The sequence below is a fragment of the Apostichopus japonicus genome, chromosome 7 (genome assembly GCF_037975245.1).
Source record: "Apostichopus japonicus isolate 1M-3 chromosome 7, ASM3797524v1, whole genome shotgun sequence".
NCBI classification, from domain to species: domain Eukaryota; kingdom Metazoa; phylum Echinodermata; class Holothuroidea; order Aspidochirotida; family Stichopodidae; genus Apostichopus; species Apostichopus japonicus.
Genome location: NC_092567.1, coordinates 5940563 through 5961887, shown reverse-complemented (window position 1 = coordinate 5961887; position 21325 = coordinate 5940563). Strand labels below are relative to the sequence as shown.

The following is a 21325-nucleotide window of genomic DNA, read 5'->3' as shown; positions in this document are numbered from 1 at the left end:
ATAAACAGATGGTTAGGCTAGATTTCCCCATTGACTTAGGCTGGTGGTTTACTACCATATGGTCAAATATAGCAGCAATAACGAAAGTATTTGGTGAATATTTTAGCGCCAGCTTACTGCGACACAATTTAAGCGAATAAACAGATTTTGAGGCTCGATTTCCATGTTGACTCTTTGTGATTTTAAGCAACCATGTGGTCGGTGCTTTGTGGGGATTTTACGCAAACATGGTTTGTCGAGTGCACGTGTCTTTGTTGTCACCAAGCAGCTAACTCTGGTAGTCCATACCAAGTGCATTCCTCTCATAGTTATAGCTACTGTATACGTTCGTGCTTGCGTAAATATTGGAATTCTCAAAATTGCTATATTTTTTCATTCATTTATAAATAGAAGGAAAGACTGGCAAGCAAATTTACGGGATGTTATAAGATGGATTGTAGACGGGATAACAAAACAAAAATAATCACGGCTTTATACTAAACGTTTATTCCATTTGCGATCGCTTATAGCGATGAATCGCTACACGGCCACAGCCGTTATGAATGTTTAATTCACGTTGAGAGCTGAAATTTATTACGAAATCCCGTCTTGGCAACTTTTGACATGCGGGATTTGAAATCAAATTGTGTGAATCATGATATCCTGCGGCTATTTCGAAACCTGGATCGTAGTTACAGAAACAGTCGCAAGTAATTGTATGCAAGATTTTTCTTTATTTCATGTGCATCTGCATTATTATTTATTAAACAGCAAAAGATGAAAATTTGGTTGTTCATTACAACAGGAGTATCGCTTGACAATGTATATTTCGGAAAGGGCGTGCGTTTCACCCTACCCCTTACACTCTCTCACTAATGTATATAGTCTATCATAACGCGTGTGTGTATGGACGCCTTAAACAATTATACAAGTGTGCTATGAAACCAACTATGGCTGGTCTCGAACTCGACCGAGTCGTCGGGGAACATGACGCATTCCGGTATTAATATGTATGCGAACTGCACTAGACATGTGTCCTTCGATGCAACACTGTCATCAATAGATAAAATGTTGTACACTCCGACCTGAATGCTAATTGTCACCCAACATCTAGTACCGTAATTCGTACAATTAATCTGAACATAAATTTTGCATGCGATTGGAGAATTGGGCACATATCCTGTGAATATCATTTAGGGCTTATCATGGGCGGGGGGGGGGGGGCGCATCTCCTCTTTAGATTTTCCCCATCTGAATGAAAACGCGCCCACAACCCTACGCCCACCCCTCTAATCGCTTCCCGGTGAGTTACGAAACTTAATTAATGACCTTCGCCCATGGTACAAAGAACTTGACAAAATCCGGCAACACACCCATTCATCGATAACAAGTAATCGGGTTGTGTATTAGTGACGTTTAGAGGTCGTGCACTGACCTAGCTACATGGAGTGTGACCACTTACTATTTTGCAATTTCCCAAGATCAGGCCCCCAAAAAATTAAAAGAAATCCCAAGGACACTGTACTGTATGGATATCTAGCAATATCTAGGGATGGAAATCCAAAGATCTTCCACAAACTGAAAGCAGATAGAGAATCGAAGCCTCCAGTGTGTAATGAACTTGAAACTGTGCGTCTTTCGAAATGAAAAGAATGTGGGGCATTGCACAATAAACAGATAAAAGTTATTTATTTCAGTCTCATTTAAATTATTCAAATTTGTAAATCAAACAGCAGATATTACATCATATGAACAGAAAATGGGGTTCCAGGATTAACAACCTCCAAATTGTCTATATGTGTGTAGTCATAAGATCCCGATTTCATTAAGGGGGGGGGGGGGCTGTTACGACATTTAAAAATTATAAAATTAAAAATTAAAAAAATTATAACCAATTTTTGGTTGCGTGCAACATGTTAATGTACATATCATATAGGCATGCATCGGTTATTACATCGCATGCCAATTACATGTACAATCATTTGCCGTGTTATTACCGAAATGGCAAATTAGTCGGGCAAGCTAAGAATTTTTCTTAAATACCAAGGAGATTTTTTGTAAACTATTGATTTTCTTTAGCTACATCATTGCAATCTACTTTCCTTTCAGTAGGTGCCCGAAAAAGTCTCAGCATATTGCCAACATTTTCACAAAAATATTTGCAGCCCCCCCCCTCCAAGTTTAATAGTAGCCGTTATAAGAGGTTTTAATATTTGTAAACCAATTAATTTAATTACTTAAATTAACTGTCTGAATTTCGAAATTCCCTGACAAACATTCTTCATCATACTTCCCCCTACTCGTGCAATTTTGACCGGTCTGTTAGGGGTTGAGGAAGGTTCATCTATAATGGTTGTCCATAAGATGAAATTCTGTGCAACATTATGGGTATATTTTGAAGTGAATTTATTCACGAGAATTTTCAAATTCTGAAATAAATAATGGGCGTAAACCTTGACAAGTGGGGCTGACGGGTATTGTGGGCCGCGACGTAGAATCACCTACATTATTAATGATCCACAGGAGATGCGGTGAGGTCGAACATGATGTGTGATTGGTGACAATCTTCAAATAGGTTATGGATGAAAACAAAAACTATTGGGAAATACCTGGTTCTCAGACAAAAGTGTACATCTGGTTGGTCATTTTCAAGCCTGTGAAATGCCATTTCCGGTGATCGGGGGGGGGGGTATCAAAACCAGAAATGTTATTGTACGCTGCGCTCCAACCGAAAGTGGCGCTCCGCTTGCCATGGATAGTAAGTCGCGCCCCGGGTTAGAAAATCCTGGATACGCGCCTGATTATAACGTCTACAATTTTTTTTAGACGTCTGTAGACAAGATGGTGGACCATACAGTTGAAAACATTCAATAAAAAATAATAATGATCTTTTCTTGTATTTACGCGTTGACCGCAGGGACGTCGCTAAAGAGAAGGGGGTGGGGATGTCTCACCACCCAAGCTTGGTAAAAATGACGATAGTTGGAAATTTGGAGTACGACTGTCGGAATTTCAGACTGTCGCACTCTAATTCACCTAGGCCTATTCATATATTCCAGTGATTGTGAATGTTCTAAAATTTGAAAAAGTTAGGTCAAAATTGACCTTTAATCAGTTATATTTACCACGTCTTCCTTGCCACTTTGAGAAATTGTATCTCGCGATCCTTATACTCCACCATACACACCTTCGTATGAATTTGAATATATTAAAATTAATGCCTAAAGAACTACCGTACAACGTTCGCCAGCTTCAATTCGGTTTATTTATGTACTAATTTTGTTATTGGGTGGGTTGACCCTGTTCGCTAGCTTCAAGTAAGTTGAGTATATATCAGAGACGTAGCCAGTGGGAGCAGCGGGAGCAACTGCTCCCCCCTTTCAGTGTCGAAAAAAATTATAAATACTGTTTGTTTTGGCATGGTATTTTTTCATTGCTCTTTTGATCTTGAATACACGTCAGCTCCGTTAACTCGATTATAATCGTAGTAACATTTAGGCCTACTGCTTCAGCTACTTAGTTTGGCAGATGCAATTAGCTAAATTTAGCCAGTAGCCTATTACCAGCCTACAGTTGGCCACTGCGTAATAAAATACATATTGCCTACCTAACCGCACTCGATGGAGAGTCACGAACCGTATGCACAACGACGACGACAACATGCGTTCGCATCCTTTCTGATACGTCATAAGTTGTTGCACGAAAAGCATGTTTTGAAGCTAAGCTAGCAATCGTACGTGATACGCGCTTCCTATAAATAATTATTACAATGCTAAATACGAGAGTTTATATAATCCATCAGTTAAGTTCGTCAAATGTATTTAAGTCCAGACATTGGACAATAAACACCCTACTGGAAAAAAATGTAAAAGAGCACTATGTTTGTCTTTCTGAAAGAATAATTCAAACCGGAAACAAAATCTGCTGAGAATATGATATCATATGATCATGATGAAACTAGCAAAACATTGCTCCAGATCGCATCTAAGGACCTTTAATTGCTCAAAACAGGACACCCCCTCCCTTTAGACCCCTCTCCCATATCAATCGCAAAATGTGCATCCCCTTGCAAATTCCTGGCTACGTCGCTGGTATATATATACTATCTATATTGTATACAATTACAAACAATTACAAACACCCAATGCTAGTCAATACTAGTTGTAACCGTTACAGTACGTTACTTGGTACGTCGCACTGAACTCTTTAATCTTTGCCAAAATTGGTTCGTATTGTATATTTTCAGACAATTACATCTTATACAGTTGTAGAAGATATGTGTAAGACTACTTTGGCCAAATTTAGACTAGAATATATTTTATAGAAATAGATCAGTTGTTATTTTTGTTCGCGGAATCGGGTCCATGAAACAATGTATAGCTTAGGAGTAGACAATTATCTTCCTCAGAAGTAATGACCATAAAAAAATAAGGAGGTTTATATCAAATAACTAAGGTTTGAGCAGTAAGAAAAGTGTTCGGGGATTGGACTAAATTTAACTTTTCGATGATTTCCTTCATTTTTTTGTTGTACAAATTATATTCTTTAAAGTCTCGGCTTTTCCAAACTCTATTGGGCCCTAGGCTAGGTTTAAGTAGTTACAACTGATTATCTCAATTGTACAGTGGCCGAGAAATCCATGACGTTGAAAATCCTCTCGATTAATTTGGTATATGTAGCATGTGGGCGATACTTAGTATGTTCCTTAACTGCATCCTCCCCGCCCTAGAGATATTTCCCGGCTACGTTTCGCATTGGCAGAGTCAGACTGACTAAAATTGAATACTAGCGCCCTGTAAAGCTATTTTATATGCATATGGCTGCCACGTAAACACTACTAGTTTTTGTCACGATTGTAGTTGTTTTATCTGCGAACTTTGCTTATTCATCTCAGAGCAGAGTTAACTATCAATTTATTACTAGTTAGTAAGGGTTGGCGTATATCGCCACCGAATAAGTGCATATCGAATTGATATAAAGGCCTACATGAGAACCGCAACCACTGAAACTGTATGTTTTTACAGTATGTTTTTATACTTATTTTTAAGAATTCCTATCATCTGCCTATCATCTTGGTCCTTGACGAAGATGATAGGCAGATTGTTCATGTGAGTGACAAATAGCCCCACTGCCCACCCCCCACCCCCCCCCCCAAAAAAAAAACTATAGTAAGGGCGCTAGTAAAAACCCCGGTGTTTTGTGGTAATTCACTATGTCGTCTAATATAATTTGTTGAAGAAAACAAAGTTTACCCCTTTGTTACATTAAACATAGCTTTTGTAGTTTGTGTAGCCTACAGTATGTGTAGCCTTCCAGCAGATCACTTATACTCAGTTGCTTACTTGCTTAACCAGAGTGATTAATAAGTTTGTGAAGTGAGGGCCGGTGGTGCAAATGTATCGAAAAAGTTCGGAACAAAAGTGCAGTCGCGAAAGATGGGGTGTCTGAACTGACACTTACCGTATCGTTGACGAGTAGCGGAGGGCGGGGGGGGGGGGGGGGTTAAAAGGCAGCAGTCGGAATTTTATGGCTTCAAAACCCGTCCAGTTGGAATTTCAGCCACTTCACCCCCCCCCCCCCCCCCCCCCAATCATCAGGCCTTAGCTACGTCCCTGGTTCTCTTCGCTACTACTTGTAAGATTAGTGGTTACTCTATTATTTAATTTTTCTTTCTGACAGTTTAGCATCTCAGCGAAAATCAAACAAAAATATTAACTTAAAACTTTGACAGATTTAACACGGTAAATGGAATAAAGTATGCATCGTTACCTCATTAAGTATATAATACCGATGTAAAACTGTACCGAATCGATACACAATATGTATATTGATGGCTTGAAAATTAAACTAGTACTCATATATTAAGCATTAATCTTGTTTTATGCACTTTTCGCCTTGTATGCAGATTTACAGACCAAACATGTAAATTAGATATTTTTCTTTGATAGATTAATGTTATTAAAGGGTGTGGTGCGAAGTCCCAGGAAACTGCATAATTTTTAGATAGGGTTGTCAGGAACAAGCTTAACTTGAAAATTATACGGAACGCTTCTGGGAGCTCAAGCGGGGTCGAGGGGCTTTCTCTGGAATATAGTTCAAGCCCTGGTTGGTTCCACGAGGGGGAGCCCCCTGAAGTTTTTGTATTTGGTGATATCCCTTGTTCTCTCGTAGCGACTTTAAAGCACTAAAACACAAAACGGATATAATAAATACATTATAGTTATCTATAATGTATTCCAAGCAGGCTGGTGGGGATCCGCTGGACTTAAGCTACACCCTTTGAAGATATTTTTCGTTCTCTTAAAGAAATTTGAAATATTTATATGAGATGAACTCAATTTTCAGCGGATAGTAGTGTTAGGCCCCGGGGGGGGGGGGTTCAGGGGGCGAAGCCTCTGGAAGCTGCTTCATTTATTATCCAAATATTATCCGAATCTGCGGAAAATGTAGACGTAAGGGAGTAACAGACATACCGATTCTGTTTTCTTTTCTTCGTTTTTGGATTATAACTCTTACTTTCGTAAGTGTATTAATAATAAAAAAAAAAAATATGGTTTAAATTCACATATAGTTCTAAATGCTTTCCCGCATATCAATACCGACATTTTATTATTTTATTTCTATAATTATTTGTTCAAGGCAAATCATGCATGGATGTTAATATTCGCCAATATATGTAGATTGTACTCTTTTCAAGCGCCGATCAAAGTGATGATGTGGTGTTACCCCAAACCCCCCACCCCACCACCACGCATTTCAAACTAAATAAGAATAGTTAAAACACAATGTTGCGTTTAGACTTAGATATTGGACATAAGTCAAGTCATATAAGTCAAACTATGACTCAGACTGTATCATTTGAAGTCTAAACTTGCCCTTTTTCTGGGGAACGACCACAGACCCCCTCCCCTCCCCTCCCTCCTCCATATATATGATGTCGGCTTTGACAACCCTCTGTTCCTGTACAAAACTGCAGAACGAGTGTTTCATCTTATCATTGTCGCTGTGTACTTAAGTTGCCCAAAGTGTGTGATACCACTACTTTTTGTAAAAACATTTAAAGCATCAATTGATGTGATGGCTGCTCACAAAACATCTTATAGTGCAGTGACCTCGAAGGAGCGAAATGAAAGGAACATGACTAATCTCTTAAATCAACTAAGCTTAGCAATATATTAAGTTTTGTTACATTTCTATTATTCAGTTTGTTGTTTACTATCACAAGACTCTGTTCTGGGTGTCTCCTTCATATAAAATGGCAATCATGTGTTGCTGATTCGTTACTCTCTTGTATGTGAATTAAACAACAATCAACAACTCAAAATAAATTCACATAGTTAGTATAGCCTTTAATTAAAGGTAAGAAATTTTAAGTGTGTCCATTATGACGACATTTTGATATTACCTTTCACATGTCTTGATTTCAAGGATGATGGAATGGATCCAACCGGAATAGTGTCTGGCATATGGTATCCAACAAACCTATGGAGAGAAGTAGACTGTAGAGTAATCATCGCGTAAGATGTAGAAGACGTAGAGGAATGTCCTCCTAGTCAGGTCTATTGTTTACTAAATCAATGAAGATAAACAACAAAGTAGACAACAAATAACAAGGTAATAAATCACATCTGGTGATCATTCTGATCAGAATTAATTATAATCACGAGTCTTGTGTTTCAACGATTCCAAGGAAATATTATTATTATTATTATTATTATTATTATTATGGATCCTTATATAGCGCAAATACTATAACAAATGTATATTCAAATGCGCTTTACATGATGAAGAATAAAACAAAAATAAGTAGAATTAAAAAACAAAACAAATCAAGTTAAATTAAGTTAAGAAAAATAGTGGATAACAGAATATAATAATTACATGATAAACAGTAAAACAAATATATAACAAGAAAACAATTAACGAAATAATAAATCATAAAATGAATTCAGATATTATAAGCTTTGCAGTATAAATGAGTCTTAAGTTTGGATTTAAACAGGGTAAAACTTTCAATTTTTCTTAAAACCTCAGGGAGTGAATTCCATAAAACTGGCGAAGCATAGCTAAAAGATCTCTGTCCAAATTTTGCAGTTCTTATGTTAGGAACAGTTAAAAGCAGACGGGACGAGGAACGCAGCGGTCTAGAGGGAGTGTAAAGAGAAATTAAATCACAAAGGTACTGCGGTGCAATATTGTAAATACATTTAAAAGTGAGTAATAAAATCTTATAAGATATTCTTTCTCTAACTGGAAGCCAACGCAAGTTATGTAGGACGGGTTTTATATGATCATATTTGGAAGTACCCGTTACAAGTCTGGCAGCAGCATTTTGGATTTTCTGAAGTTTATCTATGAGATGTGAAGGTAAGTTACAGTATAATGAATTGCAGTAATCTATGTGTGACGTAACAAATGCATGAACAAGTGATTTACATGAGGTATCATCCAAGTAACTACGAATATGCCAAAGCTTATGAATACTAAAATTTGCTTTTCTACACACATTTGCAACATGTAAGTCAAGTGAAAGACTTTCATCAAAAATAATACCCAAATTACGAACCTTATCAACTGTATGAATTGTTGCCGCCCCCACTTGAAAAGAAAAATCAGGAAGTTTAGCCAATTGTTGCTTAGAACCTATGACAATCAATTCAGTTTTTGTATCATTTAGTTTAAGATTATTCGTTAAAAACCAGCGACGTGCTTCAGCCACACAATTTTCCATTGCAGAAATTGCCTCACCTCTGGCAGTGTCATTGCCAGCATTAAAAGCAAGATAAAATTGATTGTCATCAGCATAACCCTCACAGTTAGGAAGGTGCTTAAGCAAAACATGATACAATTGGGATAAGTATGTAATAAAAAGTATGGGGCCAGTACAGCTTCCTTGGGGGACACCATGCTTCAAAAAGAAGTCTTTAGAAAATGTACCATTTACAAGAACTTTTTGACGCCTATTACATAAATAACTTTGAAACCACTGAAACACCAGGCCTTTGATATTTATACGATTACCCAGAGTATTGAAAAGAGTATCATAATGAACGGTATCAAAGGCTGCAGACAAATCAAGCATAATGAGAAGAGTTACCATTCCAGCGTCCATGTTTTTCATAATATCGGAATGTACCCTAAGCAAAGTGGTCTCAGTACTGTGATGCTTCCGATAGGCAGAGTTGTTTACTGGCAGGAGATTATTTTTTAATAAATGACACTCAAATTGATCCATAACAGCGCTTTCCACCAGTTTGGACAGGTAAGCCAAATTACTCACGGGTCGATAATTCTTAAATTCAAGTGAAAGTCCTTGTTTCTTTAAAATGGGAATGACAACAGCACACCTCCAACACTCGGGGAAAACTCCATTTTCCATAGACAAATTGATAATTTTTGTTATCACAGGTAGTAAAATATCAATACATTCTTTAACAATTTTAGATGGAACAGGATCAAGTATGCAATGTTTATTTGCAGACTTATTAATCAGCTTAAGAACCTCCTCAGATGATAACTTGGTAAAGTGTGAAAAATCTGGGATTACTTCACGTGAATCAACTCTGACTAAATCAGACGGCAACAGATTTTCCTTTGTACAAGTGTCGCGAATATCCGAAGTAATTCGGTCAACTTTTTGCTGAAAGTAATCGCCGAAACCATTAGCCAGACTCTTGTTGTCAATGCTTGGAGGAAACAGACTGGAATCATTTTTAGCAATTAATTTGTTGATGAGGCAAAATAGCTTTCTTTGGTCACCACCACAATCCTGTATTTTACTGGTGTAATATTCCTTCTTCACACTCTCACATGCATTGGTGAATTGGTTTCTCGCTTTTTTGAAAGAAATATAATCATCATGAGAACGGGAATTTAGCCACCTTTTCTCAAGTTGGCGACGATGTCTCTTAAGAATGTATAGAGATGATGTAAACCAGGGTCTTGAGGGCTTAACTGTGATGAGTATTGTTCTAACAGGTGCGTGTTTATCCAGAAGTGAGATTAGCGTACCGTTGTAACAATCAATAAGTGACTGTAAATCATTTTGATTGTCATAGTGTAAAGCAGAGTTAACCAGGTCCTCTTTGAATTTATCCATGTTAATACTGTTTATGCACCTAAACTTGATCAATTTGCGTTCAAAATCAACAGGAATTAGTTTGACATTCGCGTGTATGAAGCAATGGTCAGAGATGAAATGGTCAGCATGGACTGTGGCCACATCAAGGCTGCCATGACATCTGGTTATCAGCAGGTCAAGTGTATGGCCCGAAATATGGGTTGGGAAGCACACTTTATTTTCCAGATCAAAAGCATCTAGTAGTTCCAGAAAGTGCTTTGCATGAAAGTCATCATCGATGTCTAAATGAATATTAAAATCACCTAATATAATAAGCTGATCAGGGCTTGATACCAAATTTTCCAACAGGTCGCTGAATTCCGACAAAAATGTAGAAAATGATACTGGGTGAGAAGCGGAATAGGGGGGTCTGTAAACGACGACCACCCTTAGTCTGAGGTTTTTAAAAGAGAGTTGCCATTCAGAAAACTCAAATGACGTGACTTGATTGCCATTTTTTTCAACGAGGGTAAATGCACTTTTGAAGAGTAAAGCCGTGCCCCCTCCGGTGCGGTTCAATCTGCAAACGTCCTTGAATACATAACCGTTCATGTTTAAAGAGTCCCGTATAAAATCATCTTCCGTTTTTAGCCATGTCTCAGTGACAGCACAAATATCAATGCTATTATCAATCACATGATCTTTAAATGTTTCAAGTTTATTTCTGATAGATCTGGGATTTACACAACCAATAGTGAAAGAATGTCGAGTGCTCACCGGTAGGTTATTAGTCTTAGTAGAAATTTCAACCAAATTTGATGCATTTACCCCAGAACAGCTATCCCAAAATCTTGTTTTATGCTGTCCGCCTCGCTTGCCTCTTCTTGTGGGGACATTGTATTTCAAAATTCCGAAATCTTTCAGATAGTCATAAGCAGTGGGATTAAGTCGCTGAACCGGAGAAACGGAACAAAAGGTGTTCAGCCGAGAAAGTTCTTTAGCTGTGTACTGTATAATGGTAGAGTTGTTACTATGACAACACATAGTGCTAGGGTAACAATTTTCAAAAACAGCAGATAACGATAAAAGCATGCAAGACAGCAAATTCAGCATAATCTGGACAGTTCCGCGAGACACAGAATCCGATAGAAAAAGATGTCTCCAAAAATATATGCAAAAACAAAACAAAATGTCAAACGAGACAACCACAGGTAAATCAATTATATAAAGTTATCCACAGCTTAAAAGTTTGAGTAAAAGTCGAATCGTAAAAGAGACAAAATGGAGCAAAATCATAGAGCAAAAGTAGGATGCAGCCTCACACGGCGCAACGTTGCTCAAGGCAATAAACATAAATTAGAATGGATATAGCAATGTTGATAATAATGATGATAGTTGGAACTGCTCTACTGTATGTAAACTATATGCGGTTGGTAGTAACTGTGAAAAGTATAGCTGTCCACATGATCAGAATTGGCTAACTGTCTGTATTGCTTAAATTATCAATTCATTTAAAGTTTTTCAAACATGTAGAAATACAACATTGTACACAATGAACTAAGTAAACGGAGCAAATCCTTGTAACAACCGCTTGCCATTTTCCGCTCGGATCACGTGATTTATATTGTATGTTATTTTCGTTTAATTAATTGATTTTATAGTTAGTCTTCGTGAATCCTTCTACCTTTAAATGAGAACTAAAATGTCTGAGATTGTAAGAGGTCACTGGTAAAATATAAAATCTAGAAAGTATGAATCTTAAAGCTGAAATACTGTTTCTTTATCTCAAAATAGTTTAAGATGCTACAACAAAGATGTTCAACTTAATGGTGGGATGACAAACCTGCAAACACTTTTACTTAAGCGTAGGAAGAATGAAAGGGAGAGGGGTAGGAGGGTCGAGGACATAGCAACATTCATTACTGGGCGCAACAACTGGTCCTCCCTGGTTATATTTCAGTAGAAAGAACACAAACTGTAACTATTACATAAAAGATGCAGACATACCAAAGTTATCTAAGTATTTATTCAATATCAACCTTCAATAATGTTATCACATTGTACGAGTTGTTATTTCGTCACTGATCCAAATCCAATGTTACAAAATTATAACATTTTTGTGGAGTTGATAAGAGTTTCCTTAACCATTACACAATCAAATTTTCCTATTAAACTATGTTCTCAGTGTAGAGCTGAATGTGTCCAAACTATCCGACGTCTTTCATACCAAGGAATTGTTACAACTTCCTGTACTTTATTAAGAACTACACTAATACGATCTTCTTTGATTCGCAAAGAAAAGTTTTATTGGAATTTGGAGGCACAGACACTGAGGGGCAGGGGAGAATATGATTTTGGTTTCACGCAAGAAACTACTAGACTGTCAAATTATCCGAAACCTCTTAAAATGAATATACTTTCAACAAATTCAAGTATTTGAATGTTTTCAATGTTTAATTTTAATTTTAATGTTTTCATTACTTTGAAGCCAAATAGTAATTTCTTAGACATGAAAGCACTTATTAAAAAAAAACACAACAATAGGGCATTTTAAATTACAAAGTAACTGGTAAGTTCCATTAACAAATGGAAGCCACTTTTTAGGGTAACCAGAAGATGGGAGGAGCATGTTCACAATCACCCCCCCCCCCCCACGCCCATCCTCTCTCACGGCTCCTTCGCCCCTGACACGGTAAATGGACGGTTTCATTGCCAAAAAAAAATCACTGAAGTCTACACATAGTGCCTTTATACTGGTAACTTGACCTACAAGTAAATACACCAATGATATGGATCGTGGTGTGACATGTGGGGAGTTTACAAATCTGGTCTTACCTCTTTTTCAGCAATGTAGTTGGGTTTTTTTTTTGTCATATCTTTCTAAATGTTATTATTTTCTGGCAAAACCATCAAATATCGACCACAAACAGATCTTGCATGGGGCCGATATGAATTAGCCGGGTTAGTGGTAGGGGTAGAGGGAGGGTGTTACACTTTGAACCTTTGTGGTAGCATGTGATTATTCATTATATTTGTTATGATTGCTATGAGTTTGGTGAAATACCTAACTAAGGAGAAATTCGTTATAATATCACCCTCCCATTACAATATGGCGACTCATCAACCCAATCAGTATTTCAGTCTGTCTCAACTAACCCAAATGCCGAAACATTAACACTAAAACCAGTATGTATTCTGTGCAAAGAATATTTTAAAGCCCTGCTAATATGTTGTTCACTTCAAATCTAAGAAAAGGATAATATGAATATACAAACCAATTGTCTGTAAGATTCCTTACTACAAGTTGAGTTTGGCGAGCATGAAATGAAATTATCTGGATTAACCGGTGCATAATAACCAATTAATATGTTCCAGTCTTTGTTCAGTATCGTTCTACCTTATACCTACTTTGCACATCTCTATGTAAGACAACACTCCGGCCAATGGAAAGAAAATATATAGGTTACGTACCTTGTTTCTAATTAGAATAATAAACGTATATTTACTGAACTGTTGCTGTATTTACTTTCATGTAAATGGTTTTTATTTCAATAGTTTGTTTTCTGTATCTACTGTAATCATTGAATGGTTGAAAGATGCACTTTGGAATATTTCATTAATATTATAATGTTAGGGCTATAGCGGACATAATAACTCAATGTACACATGTACACATTTCTAAGAAATTGGAAAGGGAGGGTTGGGGGGGGGGGGGGCTCAGTACAAACCTTTGTTTGATATTTCAAGTTTGAAAGTTGAAATTGATAACAATATTGTTTGAATGACGGTACAATCTCCCTTCGATACATGTTCTGTTTACAATACAAGTTTTGTATGAGGTATGGATTTCGAACGCTTAGGCGCAATTCCATTCAGTAGTTCTGCGATACTGCAGGATTTTAGTTTCGTTCTTAAGTAAACAAAAGTTATCAAATGAATATAATTTTCTAAATAATTACGACATGATGATCGACAGTAAATGATTTATTTCTTTGTGGCGCAAAAGTGCAACTTAAATTCAAGAAGATAACCTGAACATATCAAGAATCAGTCCTTCTTTAAAAATGTAATTCATAGTTTTGTGTTGTCTATAAACCCTCTCTATTCAAGTTTCCTTCGATTAGTTTGCATGGGAACATGTGGGGATACATATAACAACCAACGAGAGCAATTTTGCTCATTGACAGTAAAACTTACAAAGAATAACCATAAATAAAGAACGCAACGTATACAATAACAAGGTGTATGACATAAAAAATATATGGTATTTGGAGGATTTCCCACAATGGATGATTCGTAGTCACTGCTGTACACCTACTGACCTACTTAATCATGTATGTTTCCATGGTTACTTTGATACATTCAATGACAATGTTTGAGGAGTACAATGAGTACGTGGCTCGTTTACCTATTTCTATTCATTAGGTTAAACTGGTTCGTGTCATCTATTATTATCCAAATTAGATATTTACGGAAGTTCCAGGTGTGCCATTCTTACAATTGACTTGCTTTAGAACATAAATTGTTTGAATCAATCGTCTGTATAATGTAAGCGCTGCATATATTTGTACAGAAAACTATCGCGGACGTAGAATAGGCCTACTGTGTGTACTAAAACGGTGATGATTTTATCGGGTAGACACATGGAATGGATTTTATGAGCTCTCTAAAAACATACAGATGCATCTCTCTGATGGGGAGGGCGAAGGGGAGGGCCAGTGGCCGGAACATGTATAGGGTTGTCTGAAGGGTGGAGGAGGTTAGACTAAACTTACTGAAGAGGATACTAAACACGGGGATTGGGATAGAGCATTGATAGTTAAGAAAGTGAATAGTCATAGATCTGTATTACATATTTTTTGTAAATCCGATCAAGCAATATACTGCTAATGTATAGGATGTTTCAGTGAAACATTTTCCGTGGTTACAGTTATTTCTAGAATGGCATTGGGAATATGACATGCTGAATACATTTTTATTGATATTTTATTTATGGTTTTACTGAATAGCTTTTCCCTGTTTCCTTGGGAGTGTCGGGTGAGGCGGAATTGGGCGACTAAAATATTTCTGTCATTGCTTTAGTAACACGTCATACAACGTGGAACATATCAACTAATAACATTAACGTGAATGTGTGAGGATGGAAATGGGAAACTTTTTATGAGGTCGGTCGAAAGAACTAATGAAGGTGAGAGGAGTAGCGATATATTAAATTGAATATATTCGTTGTGTAACCAATTTGACTCTGAGAAAAGATATATATTAAAGTATTAGCGAGGTTTATACGTCCCTGTATATAAAACTACAATATTCTTAGTAGGCATATGTAAAGAAAACAATGTTCATGTAGAAACGAAGAATACACAAGTAACTGATAATGGAGCTGGAGATAATAAAAAAATAACCACTTGATGGCAGGAACAAAGGAGGTAGTCATAGGGTTACGGTGGGGTGAGGGTCACAATGAATTGAAAAGGGAAACTGCGAAGAACAAAGAGTGTAATGGCGGTTATCTGAAGGGGCAGATAGAGTTACAATGGATTGGTAAATGGAGGTGTCGGGAATGTATTGAGCGAAACCGGTGTTCGAATGGGTTATAAGTGAGGGGTTGGGGTGGGGGGAGGGAGGGGGAATTCAGTTACACTAAATTGTAAAGGGCAAAGCAGGGATGTCATAATCAAATCAAATATGACGTAATATTAAAACGAGGAATATTAAATAATAAGCAAATTTTGTTCAAAGTTATGAATTATAAAAAAAAATGAAGCCCACTATGACTTTTTTAATTATTGATTAAAATTATGATACAAAATGAGAATATAAATATAAATTTAGCTTATTTGGTGACAAATTGTATATCAAACTATAAAGTAGACACTTATGTCGTTTTAAATGGATTAACTGTTAACCTTTGTAATTTATGAGATACATATTTGCCTTTAATGATTTTATGGAATAGTAAAAAATACAATTAAACTTATAATTAACTCCATTACAATCATTTATTTCCCTTTTTGATACCTTATATTTATTAACTTATTTTGAGTAACTATTTCATAGACGGCGACAACTAAAACTGTTTAATTGGTTGCTTGTTTGGTATACATTTCAGATTTACTAGAGAAGTATCATTTGATCCCAATTTTAGGGGTGGGCGAGGGGGGTTGAACAATAAAGTTATATGTTATTGCTTTTGTTATTTTTATTGCCATCATTTTACTACTCTTATATTAATAACGATTTTCAATTTCTTTCGTTGACCATTTTTTTAAGTAAATTGTACATAATTACAAAACAAATATCTTGGAGGTTTCAGAAATAGTTATTTCTTATTAAACTCTACTTTAGAATATTCATTATTCTCGCTAGAATTATGAAAATCCAACTATCTTGTTTATGTATATCTCTCATTTTATCCTAATAAACATTCCTGTCATTAAAATTCCTATTTCTTAATGTTAACAATAAACTAAACAAAGAACATTTTAAACAACCCCCACCCACCCCTACCCCTTATCTTACCAACACCCTCTTAAAATATTTCCTATTAATCCATTGTATTTTGTTTCATTTATCATAACATTCTACAGAATTCCTATCACGATGACCTAATTATTGAACTAAATTCAACTAAACTAATTAAATCCAATCCTTGACATAAAAATACAGCAGACTTTATATTCTATATTGTTAGTTTAATATTGATAACTTGTATTAATGAAATTAATTCCCTGTTTAACTGTTATGATGATTCTAACATCTACACAGGAATACTTACGTCAGCTCCTTCAAGCTTGTACACTGTGAGGAGTAAGACACGATGGCCGCCAACTCTTCATTAGTTAGTCTCCTGTCGTCCCAGATCTGCAGCTTCTGGAGAGAACTCAGGATAGAGAGAGAGAGACCAGACTCAAGGATAAGGTTCAGACCAGACTCATCAACTCTAGGAGAGCAGTACTCTAGATCCACACGGTAGATAGGAATCTAGAATGAAAGAATAGAGTTACTGATAAATAGAGTAGATAGAGATAAATAAATTGGTTTGGTTCGAATTAGAATAATTATTATGATATTATAAATAATAAAAATAACGAAATAAAATAAGGAAAGTAAAGCAATAAACTAGGACATTGAGGTCGTGTTTATTTGTAATAAGGAATAATAAGGAATATGGGATTGATTTTAAGGGGAGACAAATATAAACAGGAATAATTAGAATAGATTAGAGAATAATAAAGTGATAATGTAGGATTACAAAATTAGTTTTATTGTTTTACAATTAAATTATTAATAACAGGTTTTATGGCTAGTAAAGTTCAATAAGATACGAATATGAGCCTACATATTTTAATTTATTAGTTAATAGGAAACAAATCTCATAGACGGGTTGGAAATTTTATAAAAATTGGGTAATCAAGAATTGAGATTATTCTATCTTTTGAAGAAAATATTGATCAAATTTATTTGTGTGTTCATTTAGAACTTTCAGGAGGAATCTTTTATATAAATGTAAATATTAGTCACTAATGTAATAGGAATCATAAAAAGGAAACTTCTACTTCAACAAATACAAGTTTTTTTTTAAAGTTTAAGGAGATATGGAAGAATTATATTTCAATAAATAGGTTGTTTCTTATAATTAAAATGCAATTTAGAGAAGCAGATGTATATCAAATTCAAGTTTATAAGGGGAAAGGTTGATGAGACTAATACTAAATTTTAATATACAAATTATTTTAATTATTGATCCAAATCCTACTATTCTGCGTAAATTTGAATTATTTCCAATTAATATGTTTTGTTAAAAAGACGATGTCCATCTGTGTTTAGTTAATTATCAAATTCATTTCTAAGTTTGAGTGTAAGATAACTTCTAGTGGATTTTTTCGAAATGTAACATTTTTCTTTCTTTGTGTTTGTAGATATCTGGAAACACTTCATATCCTTGAGGGTTTAATTATACTAATTATTTATTACTTCTTTTCAGTTTAATCGGTTTGGTTGGGTCTTCATTGTCATATCTTCTGTTACTATGGAGTTCAGCGGGTGTGAACAGTTAGCGGACAAATGTAAATTAACAAACACGAGAGATAAATCAGTTAATGAGTTTAATGAGAGGATGGCGCCCTTTCAATACTAGAGGTACGGCTCTGGTTTTCCTCTGCTATTGAGTAAATGAAGTGGCGCAGTTTTAATTTCGAAACCATTTTACTTTTTAATTTCATGTGGCCATAAGGCTGAAATGTACGGGTTTTATAACTAAGTGGGCAAAATTAAGACAAAACCAGCTGTGAGTTAAACACCACGATCTAGTTGCTTCTGGAAAAACATGGACGAACGATTTCATTTTAATAACTATTTATTACATTTATTATTATTAAACTTAGTTGGAAATCTGTTTTATAGAGGCTCAAACTCAAAGCTCTAGGTCCTATTCAGTATCTAACATTCAACTAATAATAAGTTAGGCTATTAAATAGGCTAACATTATTTCAGTCAGCCTGCTCGGTAAAAAAGCTGCAGGTTTCTCACATAATTGGCTCAAATGTCCGACCTAAAAGATTTAGTAAGCTTGGTTATTATAATCATTTTGGAATGTTATAGATTGACTTGTTTGAAGGCCTAGGCTATAGCAGTAAAAGACAATGTTATGTACGATTAAAATCGAGTTGAACCAATTTCTGTGATTTAAGATTTTTGAAGGGATAACAAAGTTTCTACAGTTTGTCTATGGATACTTTTTGTTAGCTAGAATGAAGTAATTGTTTTCGGAGTAAAGGATAGGTGATCAGCTCACCTAGAATGTTAATCGATGGTTTTATTCTTCGCTTAATTTAAGATCCCTAAAGAAAACTCAGTGTCTCGATTGTTCTATTCAATTCCTTTATAGTTAAGATATGCTTAAACTTGGACTTTTTTGATAATCAGTCGACAACTAGGCTAAGATCTTCATTATTTATGACTCAGATTTGCTAAGCATGTCCAGCTGTTGCTAAAAGTAGTAATTCTAGATTTTCGCGGGTTATGTTTGAGATTTCTAACATAGCCTAACTTTATTACTCTAGCCTAAAGCATACCTAACTAAGTTTGACCTGGCCTTTGTACACATCCTAGCCTATGGCTCTATACCTTACCGTCAAATTATCTCACTGATCAATAATTGCTGTTTTAACTATTAACAGCGGTTCCTCTCCATTAAATAATCCATCTTAATAACCACTCAACAAGTCAATGGTAACAAACAATATGGTACGTCTGCAACTCCACTAATATAACACTAGACCATTCATTGTCACTAGTGATATACACTATATGTGAACAGGTAATTCAATAGCACAAGTCAGACAGGTGTTCCCTAGCTTTTCGCGGGTGATATTTGAGATTTATGACAGATATTTTTGCGCCAATAGAAATAAATGTACGTAACGTTGTGCATGCCCGGTGGAAACAGACAGTTTGAAACCTGACGTCGATTGGATATGTAGTAACGCAGGGGTCGAGGAAGTGAATAATACAACACAACCTCTATCAAGTAGATCAAACTATCATTGACATTTCCCCTAGGGGTGGGGTGTTAGTCCCCCCAACCAACGGTTTCAATTTGGGCCAAAAGCATATGTACACATTCACCTCCCTTGGCAAATTCCTCGCTATGCCCCTTATGAAGGAGTACATGTTTTATCCCCTCCCAACCAAACCTCTTTTTTAATGAATTACATTCCATGTCAGTGCTGGATTATTCAGCTAAATCTTTGGTGCAAAGAGAGTGTTAGGCTATCAAACGATGTTTTTTCTTTTCACGTACCTCGTAATTGCTCAAATCAAAATACTATGGCGACATTTCACCAATAATGTTCAGTCAATTCATGAAGACCCCCCCCCCTTTTCTTCTTCCCTTCACTTAGTACCATCCTCATCAAGAAAAGTTTATTTTTTGAGATAAAATAATTGAAATTTATATCGACATTTTGATATAAAAATTTCTAGTAAAAAGGCGAAAATTCAAAACAAAAAAAGAAATCGACATTTTACACGAACGGAATTAAAGAAGAGGTCGAAATAAATCGAAGAAGTTTAATTTTTAGATAAAGTAGGCTAGTGTTGAGAATTTCGGTTAAATTAAAGATGGCAATTTTAAGACAAACTTGATATTCAAGAAAAGGGTTTCAATTTGCAGAAAGGGTTGAAATTCCCAAAATTATTCAAAATTGTCGGGATAAAGTAGTCAACATTTTGATATGGAAATTTGGAAAATGTTCAGTATTGATGTGGGTCACAGTAATGACGAAATGTGTATTGTTTGCAGGGGCGTATCCAGGATTTTCCACTAGGGGGCGTCAGGCATGAATGATCGCCGTCCTGGGGGATGGGTCTAAGGGGAGGGTGGACAATTTTTGCTTTCGAAGAAGGGCTGAAATGCAAAATGGTGCCATATGTGATCCTTTTTTTCGACCTTAATAATAAGCAACATTTCCAGTAAAAATGGACACAAAATGCACAATTTAGTATGGCTGGCATGTCACTTAGTGTTTGTAAAACTTGTGACCGACTGGGAATCTGGTAATTGCCAAGTTTCACCATCAAAGTCTTTAAGAAATTTATGAATTTTACTTTAGTTTAGCAATGATTTACAACATGAAGTTTGGCAACAACAGCAAAATGGTCTGACTGTACAGTGGTTGCATTACTGCTAAATTTGACTGAAATTGATGCAGAGATAATTACTTCTCTTCCATTGGGTTAAGAAATGTCATTCTTCGTGGATGCTTGCGACTGTAGATGTTGAAACTTCGAACCGGAACGGAACCACTCACCAGCGCATCGTGCATAAAGGTGACTGACTGATTTCTTTCCCTACAAAGATGTGGGCATTGAGTAATAAATCGCTGCAGTTTAGGTTTAGCCACATTCTGATAAAAAAAATCTGTGACATTATAGGTATTCTTTTAATGTCAATTATCAAAAAATAATTTAACGTATTTAACTATTATCTGGAAAAAATGTACAAAAATTGTATAAGTATGACTTAAATATTTATAACATAGGCATAATGAATGCTTTTATCTGCAAGATATTTAAAATCTTGTGTTCAGTGTTGTTTGCAAAAAAAGAGGTTTTGACGCGAGCGGTCGTTGCCTAAAAATTAAATACTATAATAACGTCTTATCGTGTTAGCAAAGTATGATTAGTAATTTGAAAATCGAGGTCAAGAAAAATTGTACACACAAAATTTGAGGCATAAAAGGTCAGCAGAAATAAATTTCGTGAATGGACAAGTCAAAATTT

The 21325-nt window shown here is 35.7% G+C and overlaps 2 protein-coding genes across 8 annotated transcripts in view; one reads left to right on the top strand and one right to left on the bottom strand.

The window, feature by feature from the left end:
• The window catches only part of LOC139970045 (uncharacterized), a 289538-nt gene that overhangs the window by 15521 nt on the left and 252692 nt on the right, over nucleotides 1-21325 (bottom strand). The window contains exons 5-6 of the mRNA XM_071975645.1: nucleotides 16818-17023; nucleotides 7385-7461 (exon numbers count right to left, since the gene is read on the bottom strand). Coding sequence (XP_071831746.1) covers nucleotides 7385-7461; nucleotides 16818-17023 — 283 coding nt within the window. The remainder of the gene's footprint in view (nucleotides 1-7384; nucleotides 7462-16817; nucleotides 17024-21325) is intronic.
• Nucleotides 1-21325, top strand: part of LOC139970080 (uncharacterized) — a 496120-nt gene that overhangs the window by 252069 nt on the left and 222726 nt on the right. The gene's annotated exons all lie outside the window — the stretch shown is intronic.